The sequence below is a fragment of the Geospiza fortis genome, unplaced genomic scaffold (genome assembly GCF_000277835.1).
Source record: "Geospiza fortis unplaced genomic scaffold, GeoFor_1.0 scaffold49, whole genome shotgun sequence".
Lineage (NCBI taxonomy): Eukaryota > Metazoa > Chordata > Aves > Passeriformes > Thraupidae > Geospiza > Geospiza fortis.
In genome coordinates, this window is record NW_005054378.1 from 40,791 (window position 1) to 68,294 (window position 27,504).

The 27,504-nt window shown below is 41.2% G+C and overlaps 1 protein-coding gene across 1 annotated transcript; it reads left to right on the top strand.

Annotated features, from left to right (window-relative positions):
- KIF24 (kinesin family member 24) lies at window positions 1–27,091 on the top strand. Its single transcript, XM_005424979.2, has 13 exons — window positions 1–77; window positions 3,397–4,024; window positions 7,245–7,434; window positions 8,674–8,771; window positions 10,013–10,228; window positions 11,357–11,444; window positions 13,351–13,472; window positions 15,012–15,117; window positions 16,906–16,977; window positions 17,634–17,743; window positions 18,663–20,843; window positions 21,773–21,866; window positions 24,047–27,091. The coding sequence occupies exons 2-13, from the start codon at window positions 3,411–3,413 to the stop codon at window positions 24,185–24,187; spliced, it is 4,032 nt and encodes a 1,343-aa protein (XP_005425036.1). The 5' UTR covers window positions 1–77; window positions 3,397–3,410; the 3' UTR covers window positions 24,188–27,091.
- Window positions 27,092–27,504: the final 413 nt, after the last annotated feature.

Below are 27,504 nucleotides of genomic sequence, written 5' to 3' on the forward strand. Positions count from 1 at the left end.
ACACTCACCAAGCTCCTTCAAAGACCTTTCCTCCACCTTGAAAAGTGCGTTGAGAAGGAAAAGATCTTGTGAAAGAGGTAATTAATAATTAAAAGTATTTTAAAATGAACAGTCAGCTCCTAGAGCGTAATTTTGTTGTAAGTTAATTCCCTTCAGGACAGAAAAATGTAACCACTCTTTTTTATTATTTACATCTGACTTTTCTGTTTTTCATCAGCTTTATGACCATTGAAAACCCTCTAATACTGAAGCTGAGGAAGAGTTCTCTTATGACAAACTGCAATCTAATTCTGTGGCTAAGCTGGTCCCTTTTATATATAATTCTAATGCTTTTTTGCAATAAGCACTCACACATTACCAGCATCTGGAAGCCTCTTAAGATCTTTTTAAAACATCTTGGCATAAGAAACAAGTTGTAGAGAACTCATGTTTGCCCCATAGAGGTGTCAGGCTGGGTGCACATGGAGAATTTTACCTCCACACTCACCTCTTTCTCAAAATACATTATATTCAACTATTTCAAGAAGTCCTAGTCTTTCATCTCAACCCTGTTTTCAGTGAAGCTATCCATATCTTTATGGGGAACAAGGCCTAGGTTTTGATATGAAGATACCACACTGAAGAATGTATGTTTTTCTGCCCCATGACATGTTATTCTCATGGGTGAACAAACAAATAACTGAGGAGATGCTGGCTGTTGCAAGACTGAAAGTCTTCTGCCTTTTTTTTGCCAGAAGATGGCATTAGCAATTTAGGATTCTTGAAAACCTCCTCTTAGTTTTCACAAAGCCAGTTTATTTTGATGAATTGTTATCTGTTACAAAAAGCATCTTCAGACACAAAGATCTCTCATTTAGGGTTGGATGAATTAAAGTATTCTTTCAATAAGGAGAAAGAAATTCCTTTTTTTTAGAGCATCTGTGATCGAAAGGTGAGAGGAGTTCCACTGGCAATTGCAGTTTTCCCTGAGTTCTTTCATGTTTGAACCACACAAAATCTTTTAGCAATTGTCTACTCTTGAGTTTCAAAGTGATCAAAAATGCTGATCCTCTTGTTTTGCCAACCCCTAATATTTTTTCCTGTGGTTAATTAATTTATTCCTCCTTTATTAGTAAACGGGTTTGTTTTTTTTCCCTAGCTTGTGAAATTCCTGTCCTGTCAAAAAGGAGTTGGTGGAGTTATGCCTGAAACCACTCAGATCCAGTAAGATTTATTCTCTCTGGAAAGGCAGATCTCAAGTCTCATTAAGAGGCCAGGTCTCATTAAGAAACCATTTAGTTGCTTTCACATGGCACAGAGCCTTAGCTAATTAGCCACAGAAGCTGCTTACATTGCTCTTGTAGGTTCTGGAGTACCTACATTGCTTGGATTTTCCTAATGCCAAGAATTCTTCTGACTTGTCATTCCATATAATCACAACCTGTTATTTTTAGCTGTTTAAATATATTTTGTTTCATTTTTAATTAGAACCTTGGCCTTGAAATTTGTAATTCTCTTCCCTTGTCTGCTGTTCTATTTTTAGAAAGTGTCTCCATTGTTTCCCTTTTTATTTTTTTTCTCTCTCCTGTGTTCACCATTATAATTTGAACAGAGGTTGTCACTGAATTAGGGTCCTTGGACACTCTGTATTTAAGATAAGGATATATAAAGATGTAGATGTAATCTGGGATACAGATAGAGAGTAGACAAAGTAAATTTATTTGATTATTTTTGCCTTTAACAGATTCTCAACATTTTTGAGATTGGTATCTTGGCCTTAAGTTCTAGTTGCTCCTTTCATCAAACAGAAGCTTCCCATGGCAGTGCATACAGAGAGTTGCATAGTACCTGTACTGGTTTTACATCTAAAGCTACCTTATGTAAGAAAGGGAATTTTTCCAAAATGTGTTCAATTTAAGTCTCAGGTTCCTGTGTGTTTTTATATGTTGGCAAGTTAGAGAAGTTGGCAAGTAGAGAATGCTTGTGAAACCCTTGCACACATGTGGTGATTAGTCTCCCTGCTCTCTGGGTTTGCTGTCCTCTCTGTCAGTTTTGATTTCCACCCTCCAGGATCTATCAGCCTCAGCAGTGACTCTAACTTTACCTCAGGATTTAGAATCATGTTATCTACAGGTTAAATAAATTTACTTACTTGTGAACTTTTGGGTCTTGTAGTTCATTGTTGTTGAATCTCATAATTTTACCTAAAGCATGGACTGTAAGTAATTTTAAATGTTCTCTACTGTACATTTTGGCCTCTGTAGTATCTTACACAGTCAGCACTTTATATATTAATCCGTATGGTTTTATTGTTGGTATCACTTCTACATAATGTATTAGTTAATGACATGGACTCAAATTTGGGGATGACCTTATTTTCTTCTATAGGGTCGTTGTAAAGAGCCTTGAAAATCCTCACAAAGACTCTATCCTGAACTACAGGGAGGAAAAGTTAAATAACTTGTTTTTGTTGAGTCTTACTGTGACCTCCAAACATGAGTAAGAGCAGTATTTGTTAAGGTCCTAGACTGAACAAACATATGAGAAGGCAGTGGGCAGCAAATACTTGAAGTGCTATCATTTTTGTGTTTTATGGAAGAAGTAAAAATATCTGCAGATACTAATCCGTCGGGATACAGACAGCTGCACCATGCATTGCCACTAAGACATAAGTGAAGAAGTTGGGGGATTTGGGGCATACTTTTTGGTGATTCATGTTTCTTTTTTGGGTTTCCCAAGAATGCAAGTATGGCATTCCAGTGGCATATATAGATTTAGAGAAATGCTGTCTTTCAGATTTTGCAGAATTGTTTTTTTGGTTTTTCTGTCAAGGAGATTCAGAAATGCTCAGAGGATTCATGACATAAAAGAGAAAGGTAGACAACAAAACTGCAACTTTGCTATAGTTCATCTGTAAGATGAATGGTCTTAATTAGGCAGCTTGAGGTGAGGACAAGTGCAATTTTTTCTCCTCTGGTTAGTTAACCAGGGGTAGCTGAACCACGTTTGACCATGTGCCTTGATATTAAATTGACTGTCTAAAATTAGGCATTTTACATTCTATAGCTTGAAGACAGGGTTTCAGTGGCTGAGGCATTCATCAAGTAGACACCAGGCGTGTAGGAACTCTGTGGCAGTGAGTAATATTGCCTTGTGCATTTCTTACATGTTGTATATTGTATATAATTTTAAAATACAGTTTCATGGTGAAAAGATGTGTTTCATGTTTTACTTTATTGTTGTTATGGCTATTTTCTTTAGTGTTTGTCAGTCTGGTGTGTGGTAAACTAGGAGCTAAACAAGCTTCTAGCCTAACTGCAAGTATTGGCATCAGGAAATGTGTAGTTTCTTCATTTAACTTTGTCAGATGTGGTGTTTCATATTATTCTAATGTTTATTTTGTTTGATTTCTTGTAGGCTCTAGGTTAAAGATGGCATCATGCCTTTACGAATGCCTTTGTGAAGCAGAACTTGAAAAATACTATCCCCACTTTGCTGCCTTTGGTGTTGAGACAATTGATGAGCTTGCCGAGGTTTCCATGGAAGATTTCTCCAAACTGGGGGTCCATGACATAAATGACCGCAAACGTCTTTTCCACCTCATTAGAATAATCAAATATACTCAACAAGAAGGCTCTGCAAACTTAAGCAAGCAGGATTTTCAACCACATGGCCTTTTCATGCAGCCTCAGGTGACCAAGTCAAGACCCCGTAGACAGCTGCATTTCGAGTCCTTTTGTGGAGAAAATGATGGAACAGTTAAAGACTCTGAACCAGAGTTGTATCAGTCATCTGATTTCAGTGCCAATGAAGAGAAGGACAATGTAGGGGAAATGCTGGGACACATCCCACCACACAATCCAGAGCCAATCAGATTAACTAGAAGAGACCTAAATATTGCTGGAATGGGTACAAAAAATGACCTGAGCTGTCCAACAGTTTCTGATGATATTGCTCCTCTCCTGGGCGATTCTGAAGTTCCTATTGTACAAAGAGTAACTCATATTTCAGGGTATGATTACGGACTACCTCATTCCTGTATCAGGTAATAATCACTCACCTTTATTTTGCTAATATTTCAGGTTAGTCATAATTGATTCTTTCTTAATTGTGGAGCAGAATCTGTCTTCCTTACCTCCAAATAAGCAATCCAAGCACTACAGAGCAATGCAAAGTCTTACAGACAAGAGAGATATTAATAGGCATTTCCAACTCTCCGAGTCTTATAGAAGGAATCATCTGAATTTGACCAGCTGCTACTCACCAAGGTTGTCTAAGAATAGTCTTTATTGTCTTTCAGGATTTAAGGCTTTCTTTTCTTGGTATTTGAGCCAATCTTTGTCTTTCCATGGGACTATTTTGTAAAACATTATTTTTCCAAAATACAGCATTGCCTGTGGTTAAATTTGTCAAGCTTTTCTTGGTAAAAAGGATACAAGCTGTGATGGCTATATTTGTTTATAAGGAAATTTATGAACTGAAGCTTTAAAAGGAAGCAAAATGAATGCAGCTGGGAAGGGTTACAGACCTGATGGTGAGAAGGATGCCTTGCAGCTGCTCCCTAGGCATGTGATCTGTAACTTCCATACTTTTCCCAGTGTTTGGTACTGGAGAGGCTGGGGTTATCATGAACCACTGGTAAATCTACCCTGGCAACATTTTTAAAGCACTAAATATTTTTTTCCTGATTCACCAGAGGCATATACACACCCCTGCCTGCATAATACCAGTATCTAGCTTTGGCAATGCAGTCATGGTAGTTAACAGGAATGAAAAGAGGTAGTTTTATGAAGTTAGGTTTGGTCTGGGAAGGTTGTGGAGAAAGATTTGGTCCAGGGAAAGATCCATGGGGTTGAGGTGTCAGTTACAGCTCCCACCTGGAGTGTATGTAGCCTGGAGGGATAGATGGTGCTGCCACGGTGGAAAAGTACTAAGGTGACATAGTAAGTAGAGCACTTAAACTGTGAAAGGTAAGACAGGTTTATAACTCTCCTTGGCTGGACAAAAAATCATTCCTACCTTCTGGAGAAGTGCACTCGCCTCCAATATATATTAATACCTGGGTGCATTCTCTGTCTCTTCTGGAAGATGAGCCTATGTGCAGCTAAAAGGACAGGATTTATAATGTTGGCAAATTACAAAATGAAACATTATTAAACCTAATGCCTCAAGTAAAGGAGTTAAAGATTTTTAATCCTGCAATAGAGACATGTTCTTCATTGTTCTCTCTTTCCTTGTTCTCTTCTTTTGCAAGCACATTCTTTTGTACCAAGCATTATGGCTCATCTCGTGGGCTTTCTGCATCCTCCTCCTGAAATGCCTCAACTTAATTTTCTTGTGTTTGGAGAGTTGTGCATTTCAGGCAGGCTTGGAGCAGCATGCTTACACTCAGGTTTGATTCCTGTTTTGCAAGTGCTTAACTGCTTTACTGAATCCATCCATTTGCATGGCACCTTGTGATTTGACCACTGTGAAGGCTCACCTAGTCTCATTTATGAGAAATATTGGAAAACACAGACACGATTTCAGATAGCAGAAGGACAAAGAGTTCTGTTAATATGTTCAAATTTATTTTGAACTTGCCCACAGCAAATAACTTGATTATGCAAAGGCATAATTGTCCTTCTGACCTATTATTAGATTTATGATGATCTGTGTCATGACTGTTGTTTGACTTTTTTTCCTAGTAATGAAAAATTATTTTATCATAAAATACAATTTATATTTTAAAAGAGTTAGTAAGAAATATGAACTTTGGGTTCAGCATATAGAATTAATGTGCATTCTATTCCCATACAAAATATACTCAACAAAAATGTTCCTCTGTACTAGAAAAAAATTATTCCTTTTTTCTCATTAACAGAGTCTCTAAATTTTCAGGGTTTTTTTTCTCCAAATACTGCAATCCTTTCTGCTTCAAGCTCTTAGAGCACAACAGACTCTTGCTGCAGGTCACCAATTACGCCATCTGGCATCAGAATTAAACTTCAGAGCTTCTGATCATTTGTTGGACAACATTTGGTGCCTAGTGATATGCATAAGCTCACACCAGCTTATGAAGTGGACATTGCCTTTCTTTTCTGACAAAAGAATTTTCCATCTAAATGCACAGCCTGATCCTGGACTGCACGGGAAAGCTGTACTAAAATTACAAGGACTCTGGTGACCAATGAAGATTGCTCATGTGTGGTCTTCAAAGACATATCTTGAGATTTAAATGTGCATCTCACATGCTTCTGGGGAATCATGGAGCACAACAGCAATGATACCACAAGCATGTGGATGTTAATGAGATGTTGAGTAGCTTGGGGGTTACAGTTTGTTAGACAACTGTATATATGAGTTTTCAGTTGCTATGCTAAGAGATTTTGGCACCTGGACAGTGTGGCAGAAACACTGCTTTTGGGCAAGTTGGGGCTTGATTATTTGAAATGCAAATCCAGGCTGAAAATTTTTACTGATTTGGCTAAAGACAGCTTGAAGAAGGGAGAGAAAAATTGAATACACTTTGTTTAATTCAAGCCCATTCTATTCACAAAATGCGGTACGCAGCAGGTTAATCAATGAAACATGAAATTACTTCCTGTGTCTGAGGTGTCTGAAAGGGGACTAAATTAAAATTGCTGAAACATAAGAGCACAACTTTGTGTATGGTCTAAAACCACATAACCCTTTTATGAAAAAAGACCAAAGGGGAGACAAGGATGAGATCAGTTTGGTTTGGGTTTTTTTTTGAGCTGAACAGGAACATGGTGATACTATCTGATTTGCCAGTTTGAGTCATTTACTTGTAACCAGCTGGACAGTCTATAATGGGAAGAAAAAAGTCCAGCATGAGAGGAAAAGCAACTAAGTATTGTATCTTTTCCTTTTCAAAATCTATTCATATTTTCATTGTACATGATTAAGTGACTAATCATGAGTACAAATAATTGCACAAGATTAAATTTCATTACATTAACTTGGATATTATGTCAGCTTCCATCTCATGTTTGTGTACAACTGAAAATATGTCAGTCCAGCAGCAAGTTCAGGAGTGTAACTGTGCAAACATAACTATTCCTTTAACAGAAGTGTACAGGAAGCATCAGTCTGTTTAGGAAAAAATCATCAGAAACTGCATCATGTAAAAATGAGGTGTGTTATGGAGTTTTTTGATAGGCATTAACAGCAGAAACATTCTGTGATGAATGTAACAAATTCAGGTGTATTCTATATTCTGTTGTAACTTGATTTTAAAATGTGGACCTCCATTATTGTTGTAGATCCAATACTTTCGACAAAGAGACTCCATGGACAGAGAGTGACAAAATCAGAGTGTGTGTCCGAAAACGTCCTCTCTGCATGAGGGAGGAGAGACGTGGGGAGGCAAATATAATCACAGTGAAAGATCAGGAAACCCTACTTCTCCATGAGAAGAAGGAGGCAGTCGATCTTACACAATACATTTTACAGGTAACATCATCCATTGAAGGTTGTGTTTATGGGCCAGTTATTTGCATGGAAGGGTCAAGCTGGAGTTTCCATGAGGGAAAACAGAAAAGGACTATTAGTATTTCTTATACTGAAATAGGTGGTGGGCTTTTGATTTAGCTCAGAGTTGTCTATATTTGAGTTGCTTCTGATTTATGCCAGACTGTGCCAGCAAACCCAAGCCCAGAATTTTAAGGTGTAGAGGTTTGTCTTTTGGAACTTTGTATGTGGCAAAATAAGCCCTCTGCTACATGCCATTGCTGCAGGAGTAGTGCCTGCTGAGGGCTTTCCAGGGTACTTCAGTGAGGAGCTCCCTTTCTACTCTTTAAGCATTGTAGGTCTGTTTCAATGAATCATACATACCCTCATCCCCTCCCTTCCATTTTTCTCAAATGCTTTTGGAAATTAAGTTCCCGTTTGTCTTTGTCTCCTAATCCCAAATATTTTGTGCTGTCATAGTTCAAATTCTCACTTGTGACTGACAGCACCAGGAACAGAACTGATTGGTAGAGGCAGCAAGCTATTCTCGCTCTCCTGACTGTTATTTTTACAACCTGGGCCCTAGTAACAACAGTTTGAAGTATCTGGTAAAATTTCAGATCTCTCTCAGGCCCAGTTCTTGTGCCACCTTTTACAGTGGGAAACATACTGAATCATTTCCACAGACTCTGTTTCTTTGAGTCTGATCTGAAGTGTGGGAAGTTTTGATTTTCTTGCCCCCTTTTGAGTTCAGACAATGTAGCTTTGCTTAGGAGCAGCTTCTTTCTTTTCTGGCACAAAACTTTTTATAAGAATGGAGGCAATTAATCACAACTAAGTCACAAGTGAGAACTAATTTTGAGAGAGTCAAGAGTTGACTCTCAGTTCTTTTTACTGTTACAGTCTGACAGTACATCTGTAGACTGATTAATTTCATGAATAAGTTTTCTTTAATTAGCTTTTTTTTGTTTCTTGTTAAAAGGCTCTGGCGTGTTATGCTTCAGAGTAATGGGAAATTGAGGCATTTTTGTTTTCTTTTTTTTTCCCTACCCTGAATCTCTTGACTGGTGTGTTCCTACATGAGTTGTGCTGCATATTAAGTGTGCTAGATCACTCTCTACTTAATCCAAAGCCATATGAAGTCACTGGAAAAGCTTTCATTGTTTCATTTTACCTTTGAATGGAGTTGGAGGGGAAGTGAAACATATTCATGCTCATGTAAAGATTGTCTTTGTTTTTTAGCATGTTTTTTGTTTTGATGAAGTCTTCGAGGAGTCATGTACCAATCAGGATGTGTACATGAAGACAGCTTATCCTCTCATTCAGCATATTTTTAACGGGTAGGGCATCAGTGCTTACATTGGTTATTTGTTGTTTTGCTGTTTTCCAGTTTTATGTGTATGCCTGAATTTTGCTTTATGCTTTTCATCTTTTGACACGTACCTTGATTTCACATTTGCCACATGCTTTCCTCCTTTCAGAATATCTTTGATTGCAATTTTGACGAAAGTAAATCATGGCAAACTTTTTTCATGCTAAGTGACAAATCTCAATTACAGAAGAAGGTTAAATTGAACTCAGTTGCAACCAAGTGACAGCATGGTCAGCCTAGAATAAAAACGTGTCCCAGGATTTCAGAGCTCTCATCTTCACTCTAACAAAGGCTCCTGTGTGGCAGAGCACACTCATCTGTAGAAAAATAATGTTACCTCTTTCCTGACACTACTGAGAGATATTTTTACATGTATTTGTACAGTTCACAAGGTAATAGAAATTAAGAATAACCTTGTGATTTATTTTTATTGATTTATATTTGCTTAGAGGTTTAATTGTAATTACATACCTCCTGATTAATGGGAAATTTATGGTGGCTTTACATGAGGCATCTTATTGCTATGCAAGGTTATATACATATATATATTGAATATATACTTGAATATAATTACTTTGAGTCTTTGAAGGAAAATATGACATATCCATAATGAAAATAACCAAAATGGAGCATTCTGTTACTGAAAATCTCCAAGTGTCATCGACAGAGATAGAGTATCATGCTCTTGAGAAAAGGAAAGTGAGAGCGGAGAATGAGGCTTCTACCTTGCTGTGTAATAATCACTAAAGCCACAATTCTGCTAGTCCAGTAATGCCACCAGAAGAAATTATGCTATTTTTTTCCCAGCTTCCCCCTTACTTTTCCATCCCTCCTGCCGGCATTCATTTAATGTGACACCATGGCGAGGCCAGTCTGCAATCTAAACTGGCAAGAAATTGTTTGCTGTGATTATTGCAGCCCTACATTTTTACCCATTCCTCTGCCAGGAGTACTGAGCCAGGTGCAAAATCTTTTTTTTAAAAGGGGCAGGGAAAGGAAAGGAAGAGAGCCAGCACCTTGTGCCACATCAGATCTCCATAGGGTATGCTTGGAAATCATTGTTAAGCATCCTTCAGTTTCCCAGAGAGGGTAGCAGATCAAACCTCATTGCTAAGGGGCCGCTATAGATAGATACCAGCATTGCAGAATATTATTTAATAGATATGAAGGAATCAGATGTGTCACTAAACACATATGCTGTCTTCACAGAGGCAATGCAACTTGCTTTGCATACGGGCAGACTGGTGCTGGCAAGACTTACACCATGATAGGGAATCACCGGACTCCAGGACTCTATGCCCTGGCTGCCCAGGACATCTTTAGGTACCTGGAAGCATCACCATCCAGGAAAGAGCAAGTGGTTTTGATCAGTTTTTATGAGATCTACTGTGGACACCTTTATGACCTGCTAAATGGAAGGCAAAGGTATGATTTCCTACAAGCCTGTGGTTGTGAATCAGTTGGTTACTGTTTGGAAATCAGTTACTGTTTTCATGTGATTACATTTAACATACTAGCATTTATAGTAAATGTTACATATTTAATTAGGGTTGTTCACAGGAGATACTTAGGGAGAATAGCAAGATCTGACAGTAGATACTGTGACATTGATAGGGACTCCTGGTTTGTTGTTTGGGGGAAAAATAAGGACTTAGGTTTGAGATACAAGCTCAGGCTCTTGCTACACTGTAATAAGATAATAGCTGGACATCCATAGGTAGAGAAACAAGTTTCTTGTAGCCAGAAGTTCCTGTCTTGAAATCATAGAACATTTTGAGAAGGTACCTTAAAGATCATCTTATTCCACCCCTGCTGCCCTGGGCAGGGACAACTTCCACTAGACCAGGTTGCTCCAAGCCCCATCCAACCTGGCCTTGAACGTTTTTGGGCATGGGACATCCACAACTTGTTTGGACAGCCTGTTGCGTGTCAACCATTGGGGAGTCCTTATCTTTCCCTGTTCAAGCATAAACTGTGGCTGTCCCTCCTGCTGTGCCAGTGGGGATTTGGCTCTTGCCAGTCCAGTCTCTGAAGATCCTGTTGATTCCTACGTTCCAGACTCTGCAGAGCCTGCGCACCTTCTCCCTGGGCACCTTTGCCTGGCAGCCCAGTGACTCAGCCCAGCAAGCCTCTGGAGGTGATGCTGAAATACGACTCTAAGGCTATAGGAACTGCTTTTAAATCCTGTGGAAAAAACATTAGAATATGAACAGAACAAAATTTACAGATTGATGAGGACTTAGGGGAGCCTGAGTTGTAGTTTAAAGCGAGACAGGAACTCTAACATGTAAACATGGTAATTTACTCCCCTGCTTTATTATATTCTTGAACTAGCAGAAATGCATTGGTAATGTCTCTTTAGCAGTGAAATGTCAGTGGTACTTGTTATAAATTAAGTACTTCTTCAGCTCTGAAAATAAATGAATGACAGCAGGGCCTCTCCCCGTCAGTAGCCTTGATTGCTTTTTCTCAGTGTCACGGTGCAGACATGTGTTTTCATTGCTGCTTTTTAAGATCTCAGATATCTTCTTTTTTACACTGTTCTCTTGTCAGGCTTTTTGCAAGAGAAGATGGCAAGCATGTCGTTCAGATAGTTGGACTGCGGGAGGTTCAGGTGGATTCTGTAGATGAGCTGTTGGAGGTAATGTTTGGGATTTGTTCTTTGTCTTCTGCAACCCAATTTGCTCATTTGTGAAGTGTGTCACTTACAGAGATTATTTACTGTGTAGCACCAGTGTATATTCCTGTTTAAGGCCCTGAAATTGGCAACCCCAGCAAGACACCAAGGGGCTCTATTAAAAGTGCCTTTATTTCTTCAGCTGTGTTAAACAGTGTCCCAGTAAGGGACCTTGAAAGCTGGATATGTATTTTCTGGCAGGGTGGTATCTTGCGGCTTTACGGATTTAGATTTTGTATATAAAAGATATGTTTTTTGCACAGAATATATAAATTTGAAAATTATTAGAAACAGACATTAGAAAATACTTAAGATTGACATATTTTGTCTGGATTAGGATTAAAATACTGCTTATGTGTGTGCATGATAACAGCCAAGTAAAATGAAGATCTTTAAACAGTAGCTAACATTCACCAAGAACAAGGCTTCAGTTTTCTTCCCTACTTGGCTGAGCCCTAAAAGGACACTGGCAAATTTTGTGTATTGTCCTGCAGCAAGCAAGCTGATTAAATCCACTTGCTATTTAGCCTGACTTTGCGTAGTTTAATTCTTTTTTTTTTGGTGAGGAAGTGTCAATTACAAGTACCTGATACTGTAACTGGCTCATTAAAATTGTCATAGTGTTGTCCACTGATATTGCACTTAATTTAGTTGTTCATCTTCCCATTAACTCCAAGCTTCAGGACAAGCTGGTGATGCTTCTGCAAGTTAGAGTGCAAATTTACTATATGATTGATTTGCAATTCCTTGGTATTATCACATTCCACACACAGAAGAGCTATTAAATTACTTAATTTTTACAGATATCCTGGGGGGAAAATTACATTGTTCACAGGCCCTTTTGAAGACAGAAATGTCACTGGCTTGACTCAGAACTTCTGAGTATTCTGCAACAGATATATGGAAATATATCATATGGAGCTTTGAAAGCATCCCTAATTAATCACTGCTCATTGATGTTGGCTTTGATTCAGAAATTATCTTCACTTAGCACTGATATAAAGCTCAGAAGCCGCAATGGGTGGTTATGTTGCTCATTGAGAACTGGCCACTGAAAAGCATGAATAATTCACATCTATTAGCTGAGAATGTATTGATTTTTCTAGGCAATATTTTGATTTGTTCTTGCAGCCAGAAGCAAAATTAATGGCTTTTCGATGAATGTCCTGCTGCAGTCAACGTTAGACTTTCTGCAACAGTCCTTTAAATTTTTCAAAAAAGAATTATCCAGATTTGTATCTTGAAATAGCCTTTATCCTTCTGCCTTGCCTTCCTTCCTTGTTTTCTTATTTTACTGTTTTATTGAGTATAATTAATCTTTTAAATTTGTTCCTTACTCTGGCATAATTTTTCTTTTTAGTTTTGGAAATTTAGAAAGGTTTTGGCAGTTCATAAATTTGTGTGTGACTTTCTGGATAACTGTACTCATCTAGTGAGTAAGTAAGAAAGTACTTGAGAAAGTAAAATTTTAAAAGAACACAAAAAATGGTCAATCTCATAAGTCTCTTAGATTGTATCTGTAGTACTAGAAAAGTATGCCAGCAATATAAGAAATAATTTAATTTTATTATTTGAATATTTTTCAAATATGAGTGAGTGTCTGATGCAACATATTGTTAGTAGCAGTGTAACTCTTTAAGCAGTGTAGCTCTTTAAGCTCTGTAGTGTCACTACAAACAAGTCCATGCATAAAGCTCTGAAAGAACTATTGGAAGGGATCCAGTCTACCTCAACTGCCTTGCACCAAATCTTAAGGCTGTAATGCACCTTTCCTCACAATGTTTCCTCACCTTAGGAGGACAAGATCTCTTTCTGAGAGATTGTGGTTTTATTTACAATTCGTTTGGATTTTGTCCCCCTTATTTTGCAGGTGATTTTGAAGGGAGGGAAAGAACGTAGCACAGGAGTTACTGCTGTCAACTCAGATTCCTCTCGGTCTCATGCTATCATCCAAATTCAAATTAAAGACACAAGCAACAGGACATTTGGGAGGTAAGACCGGAAGCAGAAGTGCTCAGTGCTGATGTCAAGCCCAGGGACATCCAAGAGACAAAGAGGAGGTGTTAGTGCACAAGTGTGAGTTAAATTAGAAGACAGAGTTAAAAGGGACTAAAAAAGTTCCACAGTCCTTTCTCCATTTCCAAGGAGAATGTTGTAGGCACGTCTGCAAGACCTTTGTCAAAATTGTTCATACAAATTTCCAGTGAAGGAGTTTGACAATCAAATCCATCCCCTCATCTTCAGTATTTAATTTGGCTAAAGGTAGACACCTGCGGTGTACTTATCCACATGTGAACTCACCACCACCTTTGAAGTCAGTAGAATGAAATTGCCACTTCTGGGATCCCTGCAGTAAATTATGTCAGGTGCATTTGCCCCTCAAAGCAGTTCTGTCCTGTAATTGACTACAAAGAGAGTGTGGGATGACCAGCCCAGGTGGAGATGATTCCACAACAAATGTTTGCCTTTGGCCAGAAGAATCAGAGTACCTCACATAAACCTCCATGATAATTTGAATGTGTGACTCTGATGCTATCTGCAGCAGACAGAAAGAGCAATTTACTTACACTTGTGGCATCCACTTTGTGTATTCAAAAATAAAATGTACCTCTTCTCAGTCATCTTTTCTCCAGAGTAAACAACCTCAAGAAATAGGTCTGAGGAAGAATGTCTGTGCATCTGCATTACTGCCAAGTATCACAAAATCCTGCTAACACCTCCTTCCATTAGCTACCACACTGTCTTCTTTCCCAGGATTTAATTTTGAACACAAGGCAAAATGGGAGGGCCACAAACACTGGAGAGAGCAAAAGACAGAACAGGCAGGCTTAGAAATAAAAGCGTAGAGGTTTATGTAGGTGTGGCATTTGAACTGGGCGGGTTTTGTGTGTCTGAAAGGGAGGTGGAGCTGAACTGAGGGAAGGGTGCCAAGATGTGCCGATAAAAAAAGTCAGGGCTGTTGCAGGAAAAGAGGTAGAACAAAGACAAAGATACAGTGCCACAGTCAGTACAGCAGCTGGCACCCGGAGCTAGGGAGTGTGAAAGGGAGTAATGGAGTTCTGTGGAAAGAAACAGTAGGGATCACTGAAAGCTCAGTGACTTGCTACACTGGAAATTTCTGTCCCTGTTGTCCTGAATTCCCATTTGACATGGCAGTTGTCTGTTTTACCTGGAAGGAGAAATCAAAACACTTACAATTTCTTTTAGCCCTTTTCTTAGGAAACTACAAACACAGTGATTATCTGGAAAGATGAATGTGTTGTACTTTACACAGCTTATCCATTAAACTGTGGAGCACTGTCATTGCGTGTAACTACATTTTATATTATTTAATGTTAAGATGCTCTGACACGGTTCTTGCTCCTATGCCTATTTTGGTATCTCAGATATTTCCAATGGATGTTTCTTGTTCAAAAGGAGTTCTTTCTAATCACTCTTCTAAGACCATGTGTTGCAGCCTGCTGGTTTAATAAAGAAAAAAAGAAGAGGGGAAAAAAGCCCCTAAGATAAATGCAACTTTGTTTTTTCTAGGATATCATTCATTGACTTGGCTGGCAGTGAAAGAGCAGCTGATGCCAAAGAAAAGGATCGACAAACAAAAATGGAAGGAGCAGAAATAAACCAAAGTCTTTTGGCAGTAAGCTACTATTATGTCTGGGGAAAGTTTTGTATTTAATTACTAGGATGTATTTTAGGATTGAAATGAACCACAGAATAATGTATGCATGTATTCCATAGAGAGGAAAAAATAACCAAGATACTATGTGTGTTCAGTTTAATTTGTCTCATGACTGAAAAACAATTTAAGAAGGAAGAGATATCCTTATAAAAATTAAGTATTTTTAATCCATTCTTACTGCCAGACAGGTAAACATAGCATGGACAATGTTAGGTGTAGTATAAGTCCCATATTTAATATAGAAGGTTTTGTCCCTTCTAAATAATACTGGCTTGGAATTGCCATGTTTGTTTCATGAAAGCACATCTGTTCCTGCCAGTTATTTTTACCACTTAGACTTCTCTTTCAATTCTGGAATAAAGGACTTAAGAGCATAAAAACGATCAGTCTATGTGTGGGGAGAAAGGAACAGGAAGATATGCACTCCTGAGGCAAACGGTCTTTTTAAGTGTCCTTAGTCAGGCAAAGAGGGACAAAGGAGCAGAAAAATGCCATCTAAGATAAAGCAGAAGTGCCTGTAAGTGTAAATGCTGCAGAAAGGTTTGCACCTCCTCTAATGCAAACAAGCAGGGCTCAGTGGTGACTGGGGGCTTCTCTAAGCCAGGCTGAAGGTGATTCAGGTTCCAGGGTAGGAGCCAGCAGTGCAGAAGTCTGCACACAGCTGTACCTCTTAGTGTGTTGTAAATAGGAGGTAGCTTGGTCTGCTTTAGGAATGTGGATGCTCTTTTGCATAGAGGCTCTCTCTGCACTGGAATATTAGTGTTTGTGCTGGGGTGGTAGCCTGTGAAGTGAATGTGTTTCTGTGCTTCATGCTTTCTTGAGTATTTGCTGATGAATAACTGAGTGTCATGGGGAGTTGGTACCTCTACAGAAAGAAGTCTGATCTTGAAGGTCTGCTCCAGCCTAAACAATTCTGTGATTCCCGAGAATCCTAAGCCCATGAAATTCTTTTAAAAGAAGCTGTAAAATCAGAGTCTGTACATTTTTGGTATTGTGTGAAACTAAGAAGATATCTAGACAATCTACAAGTAGTGACTGAATTAAATATAAAAAGCAGCTTTGGGTAAATCTTCATAACGTGCAGCCTGTAAAACCTAGCTCTGGCTGCAACGATCTTAACACTCTCTTCAGACCTTTTAACCCATGAAATCTCAAGTCTGCTGCTGGTTTGAATATTCGTGTTGTTTTCAAGTGGAAGACTTTCAGACACTGCAACTATGAGAGCCAGACTAAAGAATTACAATAGTTTAATCTCTTGTTACAGGTGCAGTTTTTGATAAAATGCTGTGAAAGTGAGAATAAGTGTCATTTTCAGTGGGAGTTTGTGGAATGTAGAAAGGCTGTAAATGCCTGATGGCAGTATCACTATGACAATGCTGTAATCTGCTATCTCGAGAAGAAAGAAAATAAGAGAGGTAGCTCAAAAAGCTCTGTCCTTTGGGTACACCTGCCCTGCAAGCTGCAGCATAGTGTAGGCTACACCCAGTCTGGCTTCAGACTAGCTAGGTGTAGTGCAGGCAGCAGCTCTGTGGAGCTCCATGTGTGCTCAATGTGTGTGCTTGCTCCTTGCATCTGGTGCTGCCCACAGAGCCATCAGGCAGGGCACAAATTCACCTTGCAAGGGACAACACATAGTAAGAGTCAAAGTGACACAGGACCTGGGTAGCCTTGGTTTGTTGCTGTTCAGATCCTTGCCAGTGCATGACTGATCTGTTTTTCTCTTCTGTTTTTTCTTTCTTTTGGTAGCTAAAGGAATGCATTCGGGCCTTGGATCAGGAACAAGTGCATACTCCTTTCCGGCAAAGCAAGTTAACTCTGGTAAGATGAGCAGAAAGGCAGGAGGAGAGATTTCCCTGCTGAGAACAAAAATAAACAAAAAAATCAAATAAATAAATAAATAGATTGCACAGTTCAGTAACTGCTTCCTCTCTTGAGGAAGAGAGGAAATGCATAGCTTTTGTAAATTTTAATTTTAAAGGTAATCACAGAATTAAAGGCAACTGCCAATTTCCTCCAGCCAACAATGGGGACTGGCATGGGAAAAAAAACAAACGAGCCAAGAGCTGAAATCAAACAAAACCCTAAACACTACCGTCCAGACTCATACAGACTTACCATCCATCTCCCCACAGTCTGAAAACACTCTTGCATCTTCTATTCAGTTACTGTCCTGGGAGCTTTCATCAATAGTTCTTTACTTCAGCTGTAACTTCTGCTTTATTCCTCAAACCATATTGGCACCCTTGCAGCATCTGGAACAAGGGCTTGTTTAGAGCTGTAATTAATACCTGCATTCATTTTAAACTATAAACAAATACAGGCAAGAAAAACTGAGACAAGAGGACTACATTTATCAAAAAAATTTAAAAGCCACTATCTCATGTTGAATTTCTTCTGTAGATATTGTTAATTTACAGGATATGCAAGAGACATGAACTGCTAAGAACTCAGTTTCTTTTTCCTTCAAACCCTAGGTGCTGAAAGACTCTTTCATTGGCAATTCCAAGACATGTATGATAGCCAATGTTTCACCAAGCAACCTAGCTGCAGAGCACACCCTGAACACTCTGCGATATGCTGACAGGTAGGAGGCGAAACTCAGTTCTTGCCAGGGTGAAAATCACAAAGTAAAAAGCAATGTGTGATGTTTGCAATTACATTTTGTTATAGTTGAATTGAAAATGTCGGTTTAGGCGAGAAACAGAATCTTTAAAAAGCTAATAAAATTGTTACTTATTTAGATTCTTATATTTTGTCTTAAATTTTTTGGGTCTTGTAATACTTTCTGATGGCCACTTTCAGTGATGAAAATATCACTGTGTGCCCTGTAACTGCAGGATTACTGACCTGAGCAATCAGAAGTTTTGATTTAGTTTTGTATTTTGATTCTACTTAGAATGTGTGCAAGGCCTTCACCCTCCCTCCTACAGAGCAGGAAGTAAATTACAAGCTGTGCAATGCTGGTCTTAAAAGGACAACAGACAGCTTGAGGGGCAAGAGGAGCAGAGGGAGCAGCTGAGGGTCAGGGTGGTAAGGGAAAGGGTGATACCAGTTAATCATCTCTTCCAGCTGTACTGCTGAGTCTGATCCAGGAGCAGTGCAGCCCTGTGCACATCACCTGAGCTATGAAGCCCTGCTGCAACTACTTCAAAAGTCCTGCTTTGAGCCTTGTGGGACTCTGTGATGTGCTGTGGAGAATACCAGCTGGTTCTGCTGCATTATAATGTGTGGAAATGCACTTGCACTGGAACTGAGGCCATTTCCTCGCTTGACCCTTTATGCACTGCTCAAGGAACAGCTTAAAAAGACTGCTATAGATTTTTCCAAAAGTCCAGGAATTTTAGCAGGAGGGTTTTGATACCTGTGAAGATCACAGACAGAAAACAAACCATGATGTTCAATTCAATATTTAGTCTTAGTATGTGAAAGCATTAATTTGTTCTGAAGATGCTGTTATTTATCTGAAAGCATGACATCTTCTAAATCCAGCCTCTTTTTTACAGGGTCAAAGAGCTGAAGAAAGGGATTAGATACCCTGCCCCTGTCACAAAAAGGCGTCGCAAAGCTGGAACTGTATCTCCAAGGCATATCCCAGGCTCTCCCTTTTTGCCGCCTGGGGAAAAGAGCTCTCCAAAGAAAGTGAAGCTAGGCCTACAGCATCCCTCAAGTGCTGCAAAACCAAAGGCATATCCTGCAACCCTCCAGCCACCTGGTGTCCCTCTTACCTCTACCCCCAAGGGAGCTGGCAAAGGACATGCCTACATAGAAGATACCAGCACTCCCTGCTTCCACCACACCACCCCAGTTAAGGGAGTCCTAGAAATAACACATCCCCTGAAGAGAAGTTATCTATCCCCCCTCCCTGAAAAGAGCTCCTCGGTGGAGGATTTCATTGCCACAGAAGAGAATGGCCAGCAAGACAAGTATATGCAAAACAGAACACCTGTCCAGTGCCTGAAAGTTCAGACAGTGCAACCTCTTCAGAAACAATTTGTTCCTAATGATGATAATTCCTCTGGAGATGGCAATCTCCAAAGTGAACAGGAATGGGGAAATACTTTTGCTAAACAGTCTGTTGAACCACGGACATATTTGCCTCCATATCAGAAGGAAAGGGAAGAGCATTTACGTCTTTATCACCAGCAGTTTCAGCAACCCCCTATTCTAAAGCAAAAATTGAACTATCAACCCCTTGAGAGGTTTTTAATGCAGTACAAGCCCGAGGAGATTCAATTGAAGCAGGAGCTGAGCCTGCCTCCAACTGAAGGGCAGAGCAAAGAGTGGATACAGCAGGAAGATCTGGATGACAGTGATTTCAGTGAAGATTCTTTCTCACCTGTCTGTAGTCAAAAGAGTGTGAAAAGAGGAAATAGCAGCAAATCCAGTCAACATTCATTTTTCCTTCATGAAAGAGAGCAAGGAACCGAAGAAGAGCAAAAAGGCCAAAAGCGGCAGGATTTATTTTTTAAATATTCAGTACCCATGGAAGACCATGGATTAGATGACAGCTGGAATTGTAGTGAGGGTCGCTCAGAGGTAGAGGAACCCATTAAAAATGCAGGCTGCAGCAAAACTCCTGCAGACTGGAGCTATGACTTAGCTGAATTCCCTCCAAGCAATACTGCAGAAAAACCTTACTGCCTGCAGGAAGATCCTGCTTGCAGCTGGAGAAATGGCAAGGACTCCCTACCTGATCACAAAGAGTACAAGTCCAAACACAGACATCCTGTTTACTCCAGTGAAGCCACCTTAACTCCAGAAACAGATGCTTCAACCCCATGTGTATCTCCTGTGTTGAAATCAGGAACTCCAGAGTGCAAAGAATGTGATCTCCAGCATGAGGAGAAGGAAGAATCCACTTTGGCTAAAAAGGCTACCCTTGTAGGAGGAGGTGTAAATTGGAAAGCTCGAAAAAATGGAGTCAGCCACTCCGTTTCTTCCAGTTGTTCCTCAGAATTCACCTCTGAGCTCATGACCCCACCCCGGGTATCACCTCTTGATGGTGAGGACACAACTGAAACAGAGAAAGCAACTTCCAACCAAGAGCAGCCCCACGGCGAGAAGCAGGTGCCAGACAGTGATGCCCAGAGCAGCTTTGAGGACGAGGACTGGCCGTGCACCAGGAGCAGAGCCATGACTGACAGCATGCTGGAGCTGGCAGAGCAGCCCAGCCACGGGGAAAGGCTCTGTGCCCTGCTGGGCTCCTCTCAAGCCACAGACAAGAAGCTCCCACCCACCTGTGGCCGTGTGAAGCCGTGCTGCTGCCACCTGCGATCAGTTTTATCCAAGCAGGGAGTCCGGCGCAGTTTGTTTGTTGAACGTGACCCGGCAGAAACATCCACAGCTGGATCCACAGCTGGATCCACTGTCCCCGGGCCAGAGACCCCCTCTCAGGAGAGCAGCCGGCTGCAGCAGCCCAAGCCAGGACTGAGGAATGAGGACCTCACCCATTTTGAAGACCCTGCCAAGTCATCGTTTGGCAATGAGGAGACAGGATTGCCAAAAAACAAGTCAAAGCAGAGTATTTTTACACAAGAAACTTTTGCTGCAGATGCAGGATTTGCAACCAAAGATAATAAGGCAATAGCAAATGCAAAATGCCCCTCACAGGTATCCAGCAGCTGTTCTCCAAGTGCTGCATCAGAGATGGGGAAATGGCAGAGGGAAGCCCTAGAAAAGGCACAGTAAGTCTTGCTCATCATGAAGTTTGTAGTGAAGCTTAGAAAATATGGACATGTGATACATTTGCCTGTTTTTGTATGTCATACTCCTATGTACTTAAAAAACCAATGGTTAATCATTTTATTAAATAATTATGAGGTTCATCATAATTTATAGTAATTATCTTAAAAATATATGGTTGCTTTTATTTAGTGATATTTTAAAATCTCACAGGAAACCAATTATTATATTAGAGCTTCTAGGATAATGCTAGAGGAATAAATATTATAATACAAACTGCAGTTCTCAGTAATTAATTGGCTTACTCTAAGCTGTAAAGTACCTAAAATATATCAAAACCTTCCATCAAGAATCAGGTTATAGCTGTTCCATCAATGAAAAGAAAAGCTGCTAGGGCAGCTGAACAGTCACTAAAGATGTAGATATAAAGCTTCTGAGTACTCTGAGCTGCCATTGTCAGCTCCCAGGACTAGACTGCATTCTCTTGACTGAAAATACATTGTTGGTCAGTGAAACTTGCTCAGAGGAATCAACAGCAGCACTGCTTTCCTGCTCAGCCTGTTTCGTACTGGAATTATTTACAGACTCATGGCCATAAACCATTTCACCTATTAATTAGACACAACAATTAGTTGTACTCCTTGATTCTCCTACAGTGAAAAGCAGTTGTGTGCTGCCTGTGCTAAGGGCGGGCTGTGGTCACTCCTCTGTGAGCAGCCCTCAGTCACCCAGCTCATCCTGAAGCCCACACCAGTGCAGTCCAGTGCACTTCATGGAGCACTGGCGTGCCCTTCCTGAGTGCCAGGGACACAGGAGACCAAGGCTTCCTCTGGGGTGTTCCTCTTTCTTGAAGGTTTATTGAGGCCAGCTGTGATTACAAACAGTGATTACACTACAGGCTGTGTAACCAGTGTGTGTTTTTGTTAATCAGAAAGACTCTAATTCGTGCTCATCAGCAGCAGCTGGATGAACTGGCACACCTGTGCTTCAAAGAGGAATGCTTGATAAATCAGATGTCAGCAATGGTAAGTGTTTCAAATGATGGTTTTGGTGCCCGTTGAGCCTGCATAAATTAATCTTAGAGATTGTTAACTTGAATTGGTGGTATGCTGTTCCTTGTCAGTTCAAGCCCTTCTCCAAGGCCTGTCTTAGTCCTGGGAGAGGCCTCTCATTTTCAGTGCCTACTGTGTTTGCCAGTCTCCAGTCTGACAGGCCCTTGGGGAGCAGGAGATGTATGGGCCAAGCCTGAAGCCCTTGTCTCTGATAAGAGAGCCTTCCCTTATCTTGCATCACGGGGCAGACTGTACCAGACAGGCCATCTGTCCCTGTGATGTTTTAGTTATTGCAGACTGGGACAAGTAAGCCAATACCACAAACAGAGCACACCCCTAGGGCAGGACACTGGTGGGATTTGGCTCTTCCCTCTGGGAGCCTCTTTGCCTCTCACACTGCAGGTGTGCCAACAGCCCGGGCCTCACTTACTCCAGCATTCTGACCACTGTGGCTTGTGCCTCACATGCTCTTGGCTTTGGTTACTCAAGTGTTTCTTGGCTTGTCTTTGCCTCAGATGACAGTGGTGTACCCTAGACCTAAAAACTGGCACCTGCATGGCCCCACTGCTAGCTAGGCAATCCCAGTTCTCTGTTTCTCCTGTATCCCAACAGATGCCTGTCACACCTGTGTGAAAATCCAGACTATGAACATTTTCTAATGAGAACACCTGCCTTCCCAGTTCCCTCTGCTTCTCAGTAAAGCCAAGCTCCATTGCTGCATTACATTATCAAACCGTTTCAATTCCTGTCACAGTTCAGATCTGAAGTACAGGGACTCTTCCCTCAGGGACTTTGGAGTGAGGCCACCATGTGGCTTATTCACTGTGATTTCAAATTGTATATGCTGTTTTACAGATAACATGCAGTTCACAAAGCAGCACAGGAGACATAAACTGTATGTTTTCTGGCAGACAACGCAGTGAAACAAAGATATCTTTCATCTTCTTAATTTTTTTTAATCTTCTGAGATTGTTCTTCTTGAGTTTGTTAGTCACTGGACACCAGCTCTCCCCCTGCATTTATTTGCCCCTTGCAGCAAGCAGTTATTTTCAGGCTAGCAGAATTTTTACAAGCTTGCCAGGCCTTCCCAGCAGTGTGTGAATAACATACCCTGTAGTTTTATTTCACAGCATGACCTTTTTTGGGTAATGAAATGTGCTTGGTCTTCATGCATCAGCTTCTCTCCTTCCATTTGCAGATGGTTTCAGCTTCTTCAGCCATGAAACTTTGGCTGCAGGAGAAACTCCTGCCAAGATCAGACACACACTGAACAAAGCAATATTTAAAGTGCTTAAGAAAATATGCCACAGCAGCTGGGCTAGTCGTCATCGCTGTCCTGATTTCCCTGCAGGACAGAGATGCAGTGCAGGACATACAGCTGGAGTACTGCCAAATAAGCTTTTGCATGATTGATTTTCATACACAGCAGCTGAATTTCCCAGACCTGGGGAAGCTGACACCTCCCAGCTTCTCAGGCACAGACCTGTGAACAAAAGCACCAAACTACTCTCAGCTGGAGAGCAGAGCACATCCAAGTGCTCCCTTACTAATACAAGCCCTACTTAAAAAAGGATGAAAACTCCAGTTTTAATCACAGTTCTATACTGGTTTTTATCCATGTGGCAATGAAAGGTAGAGTTCCCTGGGCTGAGGCTGGATACGGTGCTCATGGCAGGCCTGCAGCCATGGCCCCATGACCTGATGGGACATAAATCCCTTGCATCTCTCAAGATTGGACTGTAATGTCTGATCCATAGTGACCTAACTCACCATTTATTTTCATAATTGATAAATCCAACATGAGAGGTGTCGGGAACAGAGTTCAGTACATGGTAAAACTGGATGACCAGTCCTGGTACCAAACTTTTGAAAAGCTAACCAGAGTAGAAGAGTGACAGCAGCTGCTGTATTTTTATTTTTAAGCCACTACATGAGCTGTAATTTCACTAACAGATAAAACTACCAGAGTCAGTGAACCTTGGTATTTAGAGGCACTGACCTTTGCCTGTGAGGGCTGTGACTTAAAAAGGAAATGCTGATTTAATCTTCTACTCTGCAAATGCTTTTACATTCTGCTTCAGTGTAAAAAATATGCTGATTTTTTCAACCTACTGATACTGTTCGCTACTGTTTCCTTGTGCCTTCCTTGCCAGGATTTTCAGAATTTCATGGCCATGCTGGATGAAATCTTGGTGCTGAAGTCAAAGTGTGTCCAAACAATGCGAGCCCAGCTTCAGCTCTGTTCAGCCTCCCCTGGCACTGACAAATCACTGCAAACACGTCCACCCGTTTAGACCTTCTTTGCTTGCACATGCACTGGAGCAGCTACAGGAAACGCCAGCCAGCACTTTGCTACACCTGGTGCTGCAGAGTGTGGGTGGTAGGGGATAGTTTTTGGTTTGATGTTTGTGACTAGCGTGTGTTTTATATAAGGATGGAGAGAATTCTAAGTAAATGAGAGATGACTAATTGGCACCATAAGCTTTGTATTTCATTAATACCAATAAGCCACATTCTGAACAGTAACAATTCAGCAGCCTTTAAATATCTCACCAAGTAGCAGTCAAGTCATGTTAATGTATCATAGCAGCGGCTCACATGTTAAAGGCAATCGTGTGTTGCCAAGTAAGGGAAACAACTTTGAAGCCAGATACAGGTCAGAACAGAAATGCTCAAAAGCTACCCAGAAAAGTCTTTGCAAACAAAAGCGAGGAAAGAGAGGAGCCAGGGATTGTTACACTAAGGTGTCTGGACCTTAAGTGTTTGGAAGTCAAGGCAGGGTGTGAAGTGCCGTCAGTTTCAGAAGAAGGAAACCTATTGTTGAATTAATGCTTGGGATGAACCCTCCAGAGCTCCTGAAAGAGGTGGCTTTAAGTTATGGGTAAGGAGCGGTTTAGCAAGGACTTCCTACCAAAGATTCCATCTGGCATCTTAATAAGCACATGGGTTTCATGCTGCTGCCCAGAGAAGACGCCAGCAGCTGTACCTGCAGCACACCCCATCTAATGCCTGCTCTGAGCAGAGCTGAACAGATTTCTCACATGAAATCGGGGTCTGCTTGGAGGCACTGGGCTTCCAGAAGCTGTTGACAGCACTGTGATGTGAAACTGGTATTTGAATCAAGGGCTACACAGCCATCAGCTGGAGCCCTGCAGAAGCCCTAGTGCTGCAAGCATTGCATCTGAACCACAAAGCCAGTCCACTTGCTTTGAAGGCACAAGTGACCTTGAGCATGCTTGCTGTGTGTGCACTCCCACTCCCAAAATTAGGGCTGTCGCAGCACATTCATCCATCTCTGTGTCTCCTCAGTAATGCCTGTGGTAGCTCGTTCAAAGCCTGCTCAGTAGCCAGAAATGCCAAGGGGAACAGGACACTGCTGTTTGACCCGCTGTGGGTTTTGCTGCCTGCCTGCACAGTCTCCCTGAGGAGCCCAGGTTGGGCTGAGCAGCGGGACAGTAATCACAGTGACACTCTGGGATGCAAATTTGGTGCAAACACTCCCAGGAATGTCACCCAGCGTAGGCCTGGGGAACAGAAGCAAATCCCACATCACTGTCCTGGCTGTTGAGTTGTTTTTAGCACTGGTTAGTCTCCATCTTGCAGCTGAGACTGGATTCCTCTGTGGAGAAAAGAGCAGAATTTCTCTGGGGTCTGAGGTTATGGCTCTCAAAATGGCTACTGTGTTCTGGTCACAGACCAGCAGCAAGGCACCTGAACCTGGGTCAGAAGCCTCCCTCACTCACCCAGGGCTGTGAGGCATTCAGGAGCAAAACTCTTGGTATTTCTGCATGGCACAGAGCAGTGGTGCCCGACAGCCACCAGAGAGCTGTAAAGCAGTGGGAGATCAACACTCTGCTAAAACCACTCAGGGAGGAACAAGTGTTTAAAACCACCGATTCCCTCCACTTCCTGGGGTCAGGGAGAGCTTTCCTGTGAGTTAGGTGAGGGGAATACAGGGCAGCTGGGTAGTCCTCCTGATAGCATAAAATAGATATGGGCACTTAGTTTCCCCAGCACGTTCTCAGCGAGCATGCAGCAAACACTGCTGTCAGGGAGGAGTTAGGCAAGTCTATTTGAAACCAAAGAAAAGGTCAGACTGTAGGATGTGTGCACAGGTCGCAGACAAATGTGATGCCCAGTCAGAAACAGTGCAAGGGAGGAAAATTTTCCCTCCACGTACTCTGACATTTGGGAAATGAGTGTTCGTTGATCACTCAGGTTTTTAAAAAGCCGCTGAGCAAAGTATGTTCACAGGCATTTAGAGTGTCTTACAGAAGCTGGCTATTCCTAAGCAACACACAAGAATCATTTGCACAACCCATAGTGCCATGTACTAACCTCATAATCTGCAGGCACAGTTGTGACAAGACAGATGAGTGACCAAAAATTTCTGTGAGCAGAGGAGATGTGAGTTAAGTCAGCTGCCAGAGTGGAGCCACCTGTGAATCCCATCTGATCTATTGTGAAAAAGCAAGTCTGGCAGATCTGAGCCTCAGCAGCAAATCCCAGAGCAGGAACTATCTGCTCCCTTGAGGAACGGCCAGGGACACTGAGAAACAACAAATAATCAAAACAACAACCACACACAATTTTCCAATGTCTGATACAATCTTTTTTTTAAACGGGTTATCCAGCCAATCCACATGACTACCTTCTTAAATATTTTGTCTGTTCTCCAAATTTTATTTTCTCTACTGAAGGTGAGATTTGACCAAAATAAAATAAAGTACCTGGCTGTGAAAAGCAGCCCATCCTTGGCAATAACATGAACACTGCTGCACGCCCCAAAGATACCAACAATGGGTTCCTCATGTGCAACAGAAACTATCCAGCTGTTGTCAGAAATGGTAACATTTTTCTCTCCCCTTTGAGGTTTATTACCTAGTTGCTGCTTTAATTCTTGTGTGAAAATGTGCTAAATGAACATTTTAAGTGTCATCCCCTTCCTACTGTTTGATATTTCACTGACAACTGCTACAAAAGGTTTTCACTTCAACTTGAACATGCATTAAAGTGTCATAAAAGCAATCTAAGAGATTTAGAGAGTTTGGCCATGTACCATCAAATAAACACAGAACTAAAATTGATTCACTTTTGTATTCAGATGCAACAATGACTATTAATGCTTATTAGCAAAGGCTTGATACTTTATTTCAATAGTTGACAGGATTTAAAATAAAATTCAGTTTGCTACAGAACTCTGGTGAAAATCATTTTAGGTGAACACGATCAAAATATCCATTTGATTGACAGCAAAAGATTAAGAGGGCTGGAAATCTGTACGGGGATTTTAACAGGGCTCGTTGGTGTGGAGAGTTTCAGGAGCCCTGACCCACAGCTGGACTGACCCTTCCTGGCCTGGAGAGCTGTTGACACAGGCTCTGTGCTTCAGCAGATCTGCAGCAGGAGCCAGGAGACCAGGCAAGAAAAGCCCTGGGGCACTGGGGCAGCCAGACGCAGGATCAGGAGCCCTCGGCCGCCATGGGGGTGAAGGGTGGCTCTGCAGTACCAGAGCCATCTCCAGGCTGCTGCTGTCCAGAACCAGCAGGAGGCAACTCAAAGATGATCTCCTTGAAAGCACAACCACCAGTTCAGGCACTGTCTCTACACT